The sequence below is a fragment of the Dreissena polymorpha genome, chromosome 5 (assembly GCF_020536995.1).
Source record: "Dreissena polymorpha isolate Duluth1 chromosome 5, UMN_Dpol_1.0, whole genome shotgun sequence".
NCBI lineage: Eukaryota > Metazoa > Mollusca > Bivalvia > Myida > Dreissenidae > Dreissena > Dreissena polymorpha.
Genome location: NC_068359.1, coordinates 33282151 through 33296845, shown reverse-complemented (window position 1 = coordinate 33296845; position 14695 = coordinate 33282151). Strand labels below are relative to the sequence as shown.

Sequence of the window (14695 nt, the reverse complement as noted above, 5' to 3'; positions counted from 1 at the left end):
GCAAATTTTGCACCAGGGGCATAACTTGAACAAGAGTTTTGTCACAGACATGACGATTCCCCTACATGCCGCATTGACACTGAATATTTAACACGTTGTTTTCACAAAGTAAGAGAAACTAATTTTATTTTATTTTAAAGAATATTTTATTATCATGCAAATGTGACCTTGACCTTGGAGATATCGGTGTAGATCTTTCACATGACATACTGTTCCATGATGGTGAACAAATGCACTGAGTCATTCACAAATCTCACAAAGAATGACATAGTTATGGCCCAGACATGGTCAGTTTATGGCCGTATATGACCTTTGAAATGAAAATGTGACCTTGACCTTGGTGATATGGACAGAATTTTTTTGCATCACACACCGTGTAATGATGGTGAACAAACCTGCCAAATGATTTAAAAATCTCACAACAAATGACATAGTTATGGCCCAGAAAAACTCGTCTATGGGAATATTGACCTTCCAACTCAAAGTGTGTCCGTGAACTTGGAGATAGTGCACAAATTAACCAAGTCATTTTAAAATATTACGATTAATGACAAAGTTATGGTCCGGACAAAGTTTTGGGACAGACAGACTAAGTGATTCCTATATAGCCCCCCCCCCTACCACCAATGGTAGTGGGGGTAAAACAGATGGGATTTTTTAAAGTTTTTCCTTTCGCTTGCCATGGCAACAAGAGCCAGTTATTCATGGAATGCTTTTGTTTGAAAAACTTTAAAATAGCTTCATGCAAGGAACATTCTTGCCAAGTTTAATTAATATTGGACCAGCTGGTAAGGAGGAGATGTCCTTTAAGTAAATATGTTGACACAAGATACAGGACGACCAACAAAGACAGGTCACAATAGCTCATAAGTAACAATTTGTGAAAAAAAACTTTTAAACAATGAAAAAGATATCACAACAAGGGCTGTTTGTAAAACATGCATGCCCCCCATATGGGCTCTCCGTTGTAGTGACAGCCATTGTGTGAATATGTTTTTTTGTAACTATGACCTTGACCTTTGACATAGTGACATGAAAATCAATAGGGGTCATCTGCCAGTCATGATCAATGTACCTATGAAGTTTCATGATCCTAGCCATAAGCGTTCTTGAGTTATCATCCGGAAACCATTTTACTATTTAGGGTCACCATGACCTTGACTTTTGACATAGTGACCTGAAAATCAATAGGGGTCATCTGCGAGTCATGATCAATCTACCTATCAAGTTTCATGATCCTAGGAATAAGCGTTCTTGAGTTATCATCCGGAAACCATTTTACTATTTCGGGTCACCGTGACCTTGACCTTTGACCAAGTGACCTGAAAATCAATAGGGATCATCTGCGAGTCATGATCAATGTACATATGAAGTTTCATGATCCTAGGCATAAGCATTCTTGAGTTATCATCCGGAAACCATTTTACTATTTCGGGTCACCGTGACCTTGACCTTTGACCTAGTGACCTCAAAATCGATAGGGTCATCTGCGAGTCATGATCAATGTACCTATGAAGTTACATGATCCTAGCCCCAAGAGTTCTTGAGTTATCATCCGGAAACCACCTGGTGGACGAACCGACAGACCGACATGTGCAAAGCAATATACCCCCTATTCTTCGAAGGGGGGCATAAAAATATGACAAAAACATGGGGTTACATACCATTAGGAACAAAACCAAATTACATGTCATTTTTATGATTTTGATTTGGGGAAATGGTCAAAATGTTAAATATGAGGAAAAGTTACCACTGAGGAGATATGGTTTTTAAAAGTAAATTTGAAGGTAAACAGCATAGTTTTTCTTAGGTAAAAGGGTCAATATACTTTGCTGCTGCAAAAGAAGGAAACAAGCCCAGACAACACTTCAATGAACATCACATTTACAATGTAAACAAGCAAAATGTATTGCATGTAAATAAGACATAATTAACAACATGCTAATAGACAAATTCAAAGAATTGATATACTTTACACATTGTGTACACTACAATACATTAAAATTTGTAAATGTTCATGGAAAAAAGGCTTATTTTCATGCTCAACCAACAATGAACCTATCATTAAAAAAACATTATTAAAAAATTACATGAAGATTAGGCATCAAATTTGACCTCTCACATGGTTTTTCTTTTTTGACCTAGTGTTTGACATCTAAATGACCCAATTTCAAACAGAGTCCAGATTTCATTGGGACTAATTATCTGACCAAGTTTTATTTAGATCGGACAAAAATGTAGACTCTAGCGTTCACATGGCATATATTGACGATGCACTAAAAACAAAGGACTATCACACAAGCTCAACATAGGGGCTATAGTGCTCAGGAGAGGTAATAATGTTATGGGGACAAATGTGCTGACCAAGTTTCAAGATTGCAAAAAAAAGGTTGGCCTCTTGAGGGTTCACAAAGTAAATGTTGATTACACCAATATAACTCACATACTACATTCAAAACATTTTTTACTACATACATATACACAACTAGAGCTTTGTCACAGACGTGACATATACCACAAAATGCTGCAGTGACATTTAATATTTTGCATGCTGTCTTCACAAAACAAGAGAAGCTAATTTATGGCGATTTGGAAGAATGATTATGCCATTGTCTTTTATGGCCATTTTGACCTTTGAGCTCTTGAATTCTTTTGCATTACATGCCGTCCAATTTGAATGTATCGTTACAGCCCTAGTTATGGTCCAGACAAACTTTCAGTTTAAAACGCAGTTAGTGACCTGTGACCTAGTTTTTGACCTGGCATGACCCATATTCAAACTTGACCTTGACAACATCTAGATACAACTTCTGACCAAGTTTGGTGAAGATCAGATGAAATTTTTGGGACAGACAGACCGACCGACTTTACCTTCGAATTCAAAGTGTGACCTTGACCTTGGAGACATCGACGTCCTTCTATTGCATGACACACCGTCCTATGATGGTGAACAAATGTACCAAGTGATTTTAAAATCTAATGATAAATGACATGGTTATGGTCCGGACAAACTTTCGGTTTAGAACGCAGTAATTGACCCGTGACCTAGTTTTTGACCTGGCATGATACATATTCAAACTTGATCTAGACATCATCTACATACAACTTGTGACCAAGTTTGGTGATGATTGGATGAAATTTTTTGACAGCCCGACTGACCGAAAGAGTGACTCATATAGCCTCTATTACCAATGGTAATGGGGGTATAATTATATGTGAATGTCATTTTTTATTCTAAACCAAAGAATGTGTTACAAAATGCTAGATCGAACAAATTGAACAGTTCCTCTTGCAGTGGTAGTGGATTACTTTCATCTGGCAATGATAAATTCATTCTGTTTATGCAGGTATTTGCAGTGGGCAGGAAATTAGCACTTTCCATAAATTGAATGGAAGGCTGAAGAGCAAAGCCCAAGGCAGGTTCCTCCTCTGTACCAGTGGCAAACCTTAATATGCTCCCAAGATTTACAGCACCTCTTCTTCCACCTGAAGATATACATAATACTAAAATAATTTGGGAAATGTTATACTGTGTATACACTCTTACCACTCTGCAAGTGGCAATATTAAGGATATATCAACTGTTACAATCATGTGTGTGTGTGTGGGGGGGGAGGGGATTTAGATGTGAAATAACTTTTTAGGAATGATTTATGACATTTTAAATGTTCATAATACTTACCTTGAAAATTTACTGGTATTAGCTAACTTACTTAAAACATCCAACAAGCTTTAACAGTATTGAATGCTTGCTTTACAGAAATTATTCTATAATGTTTTGGGCAAAATTTTCTTTTAAAAGGTATGACATATAATGCATAAATATACTGTAGCACCAACAGACAGTGCAAAAACAATATGTCCCCCAGTATAGACTGGGGAAGGTTCAAGGTTTGATGAATCCGGAAGTCAACCAGTGAATAGTTTACACAGAAAATAATATGGCTGCCAAATAACATCACACACCAGTTTAAAATGCAGTTTAAGTATTGCCAGCAAATAAACACACCTTGCTGAACAATTAACAGGAGGGTTTATATGGAGGCTTATAGTGGTACACAACTGAGATTATAAATAAAATGCACAAACAAGAGTAAAATAACAAAATAATCGTTAGAAGATCTGTGTAATATATATTACACAAGTAGTCATTTCGCTTGCTATTGGAGGGTTCAACTGCAATATATAGCGATTGAAATACTAAACACCAAATTATGCTCTCTGGTGATGACAATATCATTTAAGACAAGCATAGTTTGTAATAAAATATGCGTTGGACAAGACTACTTGGTTTTTAAAAGATGGACCTTTTTCAAATTAAACATAACCATTAAGAACATTTGAAATCTTTAACTATGGTAATATACATGACCCTGCCTTTGTGAAGATGAACAAAATATCTTTTGACTGCTACTGTGCAATTGGGGGATAAATATAAACATTACCAAACACAGACAAGAGGATCATGACAATAGCTTTTGACAATCTTTTCCTTTGAAAAGTGGAGCTATTTAGACACAATTAAAGACTAAGTGTATACAAGATGTGTTTGTGAAACACAATGTCCCCCTATATGACGTTTGACCTTGAAGGATGACCTCTGACCTTGAAGGATGACCTTGACCTTTCACCACTCAAAATGTGCAGCTCCATGAGATGCACATGCATGCCAAATATCAAGTTGCTATCTTCAATATTGCAAAAGTATTCATAAAATGAGCGATTTTGGCCACATATATTTGACCTCTGACCTTGAAGGATGACATTGACCTTGACCTTTCACCACTCAAAATGTGCAGCTTCATGAGATACACATGCATGCCAAATATGAAGTTGCTATCTTCAATATAGCAAAAGTAATTGCAAAATGTTTAATTTGGCGCAAACAAACCAACAGACCAACAGATAGGGCAAAAACAATATGTCCCCCACTACTATAGTGGGGGACATAAAAAAAGGATGCATACCACAATTGAATGTATAAACACTGAATGGAACTTACTTGCAGCTTCACGCATGTATTTGATGAACAACGTGTATGTGGAATTCTCTCTCTGTCTTCTGTTTGACCCTTCAGCACTAAACTGTGGCTTCAATAGGTGTGTCAACATCTTCAACGTTAAAGGATTCGACTGTTGAGGTGTGAACAGGTGAATAACAGCTGGCAGTTCTTGAACAAGCTGAAAACGAAGGTTCAACAAAATCTTGCTGTTCAAAAACTTAAACTCAAACTGCAATTTCTATTGCAACTAAACAGGATTTTAATGGATATACACATTCCAAAAACAAGATAGCCATAATATCCCTTAATTAATCGCTCAAGATAGAGTGATTGTTTTAAAATATAAAATTAATGTGCTCATAAGAATGGATTTGACTTTGTTATATTAAGATACATGAAATTAACTACATTCAATTTGTAGACCCAGAATCTGATAATGTCAAGAGTTATATATTCTGGTCATATAAGTCACATGGGTTCATTTTGTAAAACAAGAAAGAAGGCAACTCAACTGATGGATATGATTTGCAATATTTAAATGCTGGACATTAGCCAAATGCTTTTGTATGCTATTGGTAAAAAAAGTTATACTGGTACATCATGATAATAATGTACAACTAGAGCTTTGTCACAGACCTGACGAATACCCCCATATGCCACATTGACACAGAATATTCTGCATGTTGTCTTTACAAAAAAATAAAAGCTTATCCTACCAAGTTTCATGTTAACAGGTCAAACCAAACTCAAGTTATTGAGCGGAAACCATGATACGGATCACCTCTCTTTACTTAAGTCACAGTGACCTTGACCCCAAAAGCAGTCTGAGGCGAGGTCTCGTCATTAGCATCCTTTAAATCATGTTTCATTACGGTATCTAATATAACATAGAAATTTTTGATTGGAAACCATTTTTCTATTGTTAGCCACAGTGACCTTGACCTTAACCTGATGCAGGGCTTTTTTTCAGCTGATTTTATAGCCGCTATTTAGTCATATTTCCAATGGCAAAACATATCCCAAATCCAGTAAAGAATCCCAATGGATAGCCTCTGTTTAAAAAATTCAAAAATAATGAGATTTTTCAGTGCAGAAAAGGACTGGTAGGTTGAAATCACCATTTTAGTGATTGGTTTCAGCTCATGTCGTTCTATGTTATGATAAGTTACCAACATTTTCATAATTTTTTAACACTACTTATATTTTCCCAATTTGTGGTCAAAAGATGCTTAAATTACTTATTTCAAGGGTATTATTCATGTTCCCAAAGTAGTGAAAAAAAGCCCTGTGATGGACCCCGAAATCAATCCCGAGCTAAGTCTTGATACAAGGCACTATCCTAGTTTCATCAACAGGTCAAACCAAACTCAAGTTATTGAGTGGAAACCATGAAACGGACCAACTGACAGACAAGTGCACTCCTATATACCCCCCTAAATTTTGTTTATGGGGATATAATAATTGAATGAGAACTGAATTGTTTAACATGTTTTGTAATAATACATTTATCATCCTTCTTCGCTGGTCAAATGCACAATTCCATTATGTTGAAGCACTCGTTTTGTTCATAACAAAGTCATGAATGAAGATATATAATTTCGGTTATAAAATAAATGGTATTGTCATGTATATGAGTTTGGTTAAGACATTTAAGTGGAAGTCTGCAAAACCACACATTGGGCTTACAAAAATGGAGAAAAAAAAACTCACCTATACTTATTTTAAGGGCCATACAATTAACTTTAAACAAGCTTACAGTTAGTATTGCACGCAATACATGTCCCCTACCATCAGCTACCTGAACTACTTGAAGGTTATCTGTGTTTATACAGCAGCATCTGTCTAGATTTACAATGTTATTTGTGCATTTACAGTTACAGAATGCATGATAGTTGAAGAATGTGAATTTAATGTATGTTAATTGAAACCGAATTTCTATTTTTAGTAACAGTGACCTAGATATTTTACCCTTTGACCCCTATGCAATCCCACACCAGATCTTCCCCTAAGCTACCTACACACCAACTTTCAAACAAATCCATCGGCCCTAAGTGAAGTTATCATCCGGAAACCACCTCGGATAGAGTAGACACACAGACAGACAGACTGACATCGACAGACACTATAGTCCCCTCTGGAAACAGGCAGGGGACTAATAAGCATGTTTTGTATACCGTAAAAACTGTTGGTTCATGCGCTGTACATTGGTTTAACCGCTCTAATCAGAACTTCTATTTGCAACATTCAACATTATTTACCTGAACAAGACCAAGACTGTCAAGACCTTTTCTTAGGTCCTGGATGTACTTGTCTACAGGCAGCACTTGATTGAATACTTTCTCCACTAGCTCTGCTGACATAATTCTAGGTAATCTTCCGTTTTGAAGAGTGCTCAGAGCTGGAATGTTAAATGTACCTCATTGGGAAATCAACTCCTCACCCAAGAATAGTTTTTCACATTAGAATATGTAAATGACCAACTGAAAGCAAAATAGTTGATTTCCCCTCTAAACGGGAATCCTCACTTAACCAGAATTTCCTCTTGGTCCCAGGGCAATTTCATAGCAAGGGCATAAAAATGCAATAAAATATTATTAAAGTTAAAAGTTAGAAGGTTTTATGATATCTAAAAATAACACCTTATAGTGACCGTCAACTACGAATGATTTTACTGTGGTTTAATTGGGGCGGAATTTTTGCCCCATATATCAGAGTTCAAGAACCCTGTATGTACAACTGGGATAATGTATTTTTCAAAGCCTGAATGACTTGGACTTTGCCTTTGGAACACTAAGTACAGGCCACTACATGGCACTTTGTCCCAGTCAAATAAGCTTAATTTAATAAATTTACCCAATATTCTGCCAACAGCTTCATAGTCATCTGACCACTCTCTCACTGGCTCGAAGTATTCTTCCTTAATGCACTGCAGGACAAGAGAGAAGAATTCCTTTCTTGGACCTCCAAAATCAGCAGCACACTGCAAAATTAAATAACAGGTACAACCCACTAGATTTGTTACAGACACTAATGTTCGCATTTTTTTTACCAAAATGGTGAATCACCGCATGTTAAAATTGGGTCTTGCACATATACACTTTTTTCTTTATGACACATCTCTAGTTTCAAGTCAATTACTTACACAATTTATGAGTAGTTTGATCCACATGTTGGAGCAGTCAGAGAGAGATGATCAAACCCACAGCCGACCAACCAACAAAATGACAACTACATACTCCCTTGCAAACTTTGTTTGCTGGGGTGTAAAAGATTACGTTATTCCCATAGCATGGCTAGGCAAGAAGCCGCTGACACTAAAACAAGGAAATTCAATGCCCCAAAATTTCCAAACCTCTTTGCAACATTCTGTCTATATTTTTCAAAGTTTGAAAAATCATATTTATGAAAAATGTAATACAGTGAAACACAATAATCACAAACAGGGAATTATTTTCAGTGAAGTAGACTTGGAATTGGAAAATTGTATGGTCATTTGTTTTTTTTTCTACACTTTATATGTATTTACCTCTCCATAGAACTGAACTTCAAGGCATTTCCTCATGTCGCTTATTGCCCTTATTTCCTCAATTGCTGTTTTCAGTAGATCGCCTCTGTCTACCAAAATGAAATTGGTTTCACCATAAATGCCCGTAGATGATGTCTCTTCTGTTAGTTCTAATGGTCTCCCAGTAACAATCTCTTTTTGAAAGATCTTTAGCACATGAATAGGATCAGACACATCATTGGATTTACAAAATGTAGTACACTTTTTAACTAATGTACTTAAATAATCTCCATTAAGCTGGTTCTCACTGCCCGGGTGTACATTGTCCAGGGTCACCATGGAAGTTATGCTGGAAATCTCTGGTAAATCATGGAATTCCATGGAAAACCCCTGAAATTGAAACAACAGTGGTGAGGGGTGTATAGTGTGGGGGTCTGGGCATTTATTACATTATCTTCCAAAAATAAGACAAGAGGGCCTGAAAGGCTCAAAGTCGCTCACCTGAGATAACAAGATATTATTGGGACAAATCTTCTGACCAAGTTTCATTAAGATTGGACAATAAATGTGGCCTCTAGAGTGTTAACAAGATTTTACTATAGCCATATAAGGAAAAATGCCCCGCCCCTTGGCAGCCATGTTTTTCAAGCAAACATAATTATTTTCGAACTCATCCAAGATATCATTGAAACCAATCTTCCGACCAAATTTCATGAAGATTGGACAATAAATGTGGCCTCTAGAGAGTGAACAAGGCAAATGTTGACGTCGCAAAACGGACAACGGACAAAAGGCGATCACAAAAGCTCACCATGAGCATGTTGTGCTCAGGTGAGCTAAAAAACATGTCAAACAAAATATATTTTTTGAAGGGGGGGGGGGGGTTAGGGTGGGATGAAGGCACTGAAATTGTTCGCTATTGCATAATTAAAGAGGCAACTTATTTTTCAAAATTAATTGCAAGTTTGAAATGAACACAGGCCTTTCAAATTTATGTTTGTAACTCTATACAGATTACTGTTATGGCATGTTAGTGAAATAGAAGATAATAAAAGGTAAAAGTATTTAATATATTAATAAATCTGTGTTAAATACATCAATAAAACTCAATAACGTATGTATGTTAATATGTGTTTATATTTTTCCCAAACTGAATAATACACTAAATTAATTTTTTCGAATCAGACTGTTCACAATTTTTGCCCTTTCATAAATCACACACATGTTAACATTCACTTTGTGAATTTATTATACAATGTCCCTCCAGGATTAAACAATTAAAATTGAGGCCTGTGAAATTAATAACAGTGGCCTGTACATTATTTCTCCTCGTTTCTAGGCCTGTCTGGCCTTAAAATTGTGAAGGTCCCTTGCCATGTCTGCTCTGAACTCGTTGGTGGGTAACTCACAAATGACTTTATTCATAGATTCACACACAAAACAGATAAAACCTCAATACAAACAAGCAAATTCGTTGAATTGATATCCCCGGCCAATATGCTTCTGGACACAAAAATGTTCTGGACGGATGGAGAACGACCTTTGACCTCAATGTGTGACCTTGACCTTAGCCCCTAGGATTATGGGTGTTGAATGTAAAGCACCCCCAGATGATTGAGAACATCTATGGCAAGTTTCATGGCTCTCGCTCATGTGTTAATGGAGATAAAGCTCTAAGCTTATATTAAAAAGCATTTTTTCACGATACAAAGGGCCATAACTCCGTTATTAACAGATGGTGTACAATGCCATTTGGCGTGCGTCATCCTCTTATCCATATATATATACTCATACCAAGTTTCAATGAAATCCGCCAAAGCATTCAAAGATATGGCTCCCGACGGACGGACGGAAAGACGGACAGACAGAAAGACGGACAGACAACACCAAAACAATATCCCTCCGCCTATGGCGGATAGGCGGGGGATAATAACTGCATGCTTTAACAGGACAATACGAGATGTGCCCCTTACATTACAATACATGATGTCTCCTTTTCTTTTTCTTTTCTTTTTTATTATAAATAAATGCGTGATACATCAACTACTGTATTGTTACATAAGCGAAAAGGTATATGAAAGAAAGAAATTAACATAACCTGTCGTAACACATTATATATTACATCTATCTTCATAAAATCATAATGGGACTGGGTCTTTTAAAGGGGCCTTTTCACGTTTGGGTAAATTGACAAAATTGAAAAAAGTTGTTTCAGATTCGCAAATTTTCGTTTTAGTTATGATATTCGTGCGGAAACAGTAATACTAAACATGTACTGAACATGAACAACGCAAAACAAATTAATAATTTGGAGAGTTCTGTTGTTGTCGTTATATTTTGTGAAACTTAACAAGGATTGCTTATATAAGTATAAAATACATCTGGCATTGTATCCAGAACAGGGGCGTAGCTAGCATTTTAAGCTGAAGGCCCGGATATAATACATAAAAACGGGGGGTCCGAGTGTCATCCCCTGGACAATTTTTAAATCCTATAACGCCTGTGGTGAGATTTTAAGCTTATCTAGACAAATAATACGATATTTTCAGAAAATACAAGACTTTTGCCCGTTTTTCTTTGATATTTTACTGTTTTATCTCGATGTTAGTGAACTAGATTTTACTGTATTATCTTCATACCAGAGAACTAAATTTTAAAACAATATGGAACAGAGAAACATTTAAAAATGTAACACCACACTTATTCACAAGTTAAACCATGGGAATTCTTTCCAATAACACTGGCTGCATGTCTATAACGGCACCGTAACGTGTTGAGTGTTAAACTAACTTATAGTTCATCTATTACACTAATTATTCTAACAAGTGCATCAATTACAAGAAATCAATATTTGTACACTTAACCGAGGCAAATGTGTTGATGATTTCATCGATCAAACATCCGTTTCTCTGTGATTAAATTTCCGCGGTCATTAACATCATTCGGAATGTTTCAGAATCGATTGTCTTAGGATAATGTCAACATGAAATGCAAATTTCTAACCCCTCACCCACCTCAGGGTCAACATTTTAATGTTTAAAAAAAATGTAGGCCCAGGCCTGCTTTGCCTAATAGCAGCTTTATATCCAATGTTCACATTTATCGATACAAAGCATTTAATGACAAACTTCAAAACATGCCAAAATCTGTGAAAAGGCCCCTTTAAACCTCAGAGTTTTAAATGGTTATTGAAAATAGAACATTCCATATAAACAAAATTTAATTAAATTAATATAGAACTTCTTTTTAATTAAAAAGTGAATTGAAGTTCATTAAATCAAGTTAACAATTAAACAACATGTACGACAAAAGTTATTCACTAAAATAAATGTTCCCTATAAAGTTTTCATAAAATTGTCGCTGTTATCTCAGATTCAGGCTATGTTCAGGACAAAATAATTTTCTAACATACTCATATACTCATCTCAGGTTTCAGCTAGGAAATGATGACAAACTGTGTTCACAACAAAAACAAGCTAGAAAGTAGATACACCTAAAATCAAAGCGCTGAAGGCACTGATATTGTTGGCTTTTGCATAATCTTAGACGCAACTCAGTTTTCAAAATTATGTTATAGCTTTTTATATCTCAAGTTTGAAATGAACACAAACCATTCAAATTTATAAAGAGTTTGTCTTAAAGCACAGGTTGAGATGTGTTTTGTTCCCCAAATAATTAATAAAAAAGATAATTTAAGCTTCATTTTGGAAAAACAGGGCTTAATGCATATGCATAAATTGTCATCCCAGTACCACAGACTCTCTTTAAACGAAAATCAACATAAAATCAGAGAGTGTCATCCTTGATTGGCTTGTGCGCATTGCACAGGCAAATCAGTGTGCACAGGCTAATCTTATTTGACATGCATAAAGCCCTGTTTTCCCTAAAAGCACCAAGTATGTACAGATTTTGAATGTATTTGAAGTTTGAAAGCAAAAGCCTTACTTTAGAAGTAAAGTGGATCTTAACACAAAATTTAACCAAATATTCAAAGTTACTAAGTCAAAAAGAGCCATAATTCTGTCAAAATGCCAACCAGAGTTATGCAACTTGTCCTGTACAGTCCCCTTATGGTCAAGTCTGAAAGCAATAGCTATGATACTTTAGGAGTAAAGGGGATCAAAACACAAAACTTAACAAAATTTCCAATTTTTTTAGTATGAAGTGGCCATAATTCTGTCAAAATGCCAGTTAGAGTTACATAACTTTGCCTGCACAGTCCCCTTATGATAGTTAGTAAGTGTTGCAAGTTTATGAGAAGCGCTGACGAGGTTCCAGGAACATCCATCCATACAGATCTCTGGACAGCACAAAAACAATATGTCCCCCCCCCCAATATTGGGGGAGACATAATTTGTGCAACTTTATTTATTGGTGTTAGTGCAAGTTATTGACACGACACAAAACCATTGCATTTTTTTGCACATTCACACACACAAACAGGGTAAACACTATATGCCTGTAGCCATTTCGTGGTGGGGGCATAACAACAAAACATTGCTACTAATCCAAAATAACATAATTATTTATGCATTAGTTGGACATATTTTTTTTTATTTTTCTTGTCATAATTTGAACCATTGATTTTAAATATGCATGTACCTTTAAAAACGTGTAACGTTTAAATTAACATATTGTATTTATTTAAAACTTGACACACTGTGCACAGCAAACTGACAAACGCAGATAATCTGCATAACATTGATTTTAAACAATCTAAATCCTTAAAACAAAAACTGCCCACAGACAGGGAGCAATGACTTCCAACTGACTGTCTCCATTAACATATAAAGAGAACTGACGAAGCCCCTGGTGGCTATTTTTTTTATAGAACAAAATTTCTCTGACCAAGTTCAATAAGTATTTTAATAATTAAATCTGTGTACAGACTGGTTTTGATTATAACATTTTTATATGGCGAGCAAATACATGCAAGTGTATTCACTTATAAATACCGTAAACAAAGTGCACGTACCTGTTGATGAATTATCTCTGAAGCACTTTCAGGAAGTTCTTCATCTGAATTTCCCTGTGAAGTATACAGGTACGTTTCTGTATGGTCCAGATTTGTGGCTATACAGGACTCAACATGGTTACGTATTTGACCTAAAGAAACTTCCTGTTTGCATATGTCACACTTTGTCATTAACTCTGTTTCTTCAGCTTCTGTTACTACCTCAACCGTCAAACACTTTTGAATGGGTCTAATATAAAATTTACCTTGAGGTCCTACAACACTTTTTAATGTTTTAACATCCCATTTACAATTAAGTTGTTTCAATACTCTGCAGCTACTGTTACAACGTAACAGTTCAAACCCCCCGCACTGTTCAAGTTTAGGAAACTCTTTAATGATAGTGTCATGAACACTTTGTTCTTTTGCATCTCCTTCAAAAGTTACTTTTTTCATACCCAAACCTGCCTTGTACAAGCATTCTTTTTCAGCACTGTTAGGTACCTTATTTTGAAGATTGTTTGAAAAAACATAAAATTAGCAGTCCAAGTTCGTGGACGTTTTCTTTTGCCTACAGAAGTACTGGTACTAGGCTGCCTGCACCTACTTGGCATAAATAAAGAGTTCCTTTCTCTGAATGTAGCGTCTGAAAAAAAAAGCCAAGGTTATCTTTCTTACACATTATTAACTGCATTCTGAAACAGAGATGAATATTATCTTGCTGTTCACACAATATATTAATTTAAAATATCTAGAGCACTACAACACATGACAATGTACGCTGCAGCACTGAGATATTCATTGTGTTAGCCAAACGAAAAACACACACAAATGAGCAGTTGTGCAGAGAAGCTCTACAGGCCTTTTTCTAAAGATTCTGTGGGTCAGAATATCTTACCGATTCCCAATGCAAAATATGACTCAATATGTTTTCCTAATTTGAAGGCAATTTTCCAAATTATATAATAAAAGCCAAAGTAATATGTAAAAAAAATAATCTTATAACATGACGGCCATGATGGTCCTTTATTGTTCACCTGAGGATTGAGTCAACATATTTTTGTCAATATTATAATATTTTTGTCATGTTCTGAACAAATTTTATTAAGATTTGGTCAAACATGTTGCCTCTAGGGTAAAAACAATCTTTCCTAAGATTTGACCTAGTGACCTAGTTTTTAACCCGGGATGACCCATTTTCAAACTCATTTGAAACTTCAATGAGAATCACATT

General features: G+C 35.7%; 1 protein-coding gene across 1 annotated transcript; it reads right to left on the bottom strand.

Annotated features, from left to right (window-relative positions):
* Window positions 1-2124: 2124 nt before the first annotated feature.
* On the bottom strand, window positions 2125-13668 carry LOC127881294 (uncharacterized). Its single transcript, XM_052429045.1, has 6 exons — window positions 13483-13668; window positions 8529-8897; window positions 7856-7982; window positions 7261-7400; window positions 5003-5180; window positions 2125-3486 (listed from the first exon to the last, which is right to left on the bottom strand). The coding sequence occupies exons 1-6, from the start codon at window positions 13651-13653 to the stop codon at window positions 3230-3232; spliced, it is 1242 nt and encodes a 413-aa protein (XP_052285005.1). The 5' UTR covers window positions 13654-13668; the 3' UTR covers window positions 2125-3229.
* Between the last annotated feature and the right edge of the window lie 1027 nt (window positions 13669-14695).

What these genes read in the sequence shown, in the direction of transcription:
- LOC127881294 (XM_052429045.1), bottom strand. Translation starts at nt 13,653, where the DNA reads ATGACAAAGTGTGACATATGCAAACAGGAAGTTTCTTTAGGTCAAATA. An exon ending in AAGTTCAGTTCTATGGAGAG is followed by an intron (nt 7,983 to 8,528) that starts GTAAATACATAT and finishes TTAATTTTGCAG; the next exon opens with TGTGCTGCTGATTTTGGAGG. An exon ending in ACAGTCTTGGTCTTGTTCAG is followed by an intron (nt 5,181 to 7,260) that starts GTAAATAATGTT and finishes CTTCGTTTTCAG; the next exon opens with CTTGTTCAAGAACTGCCAGC.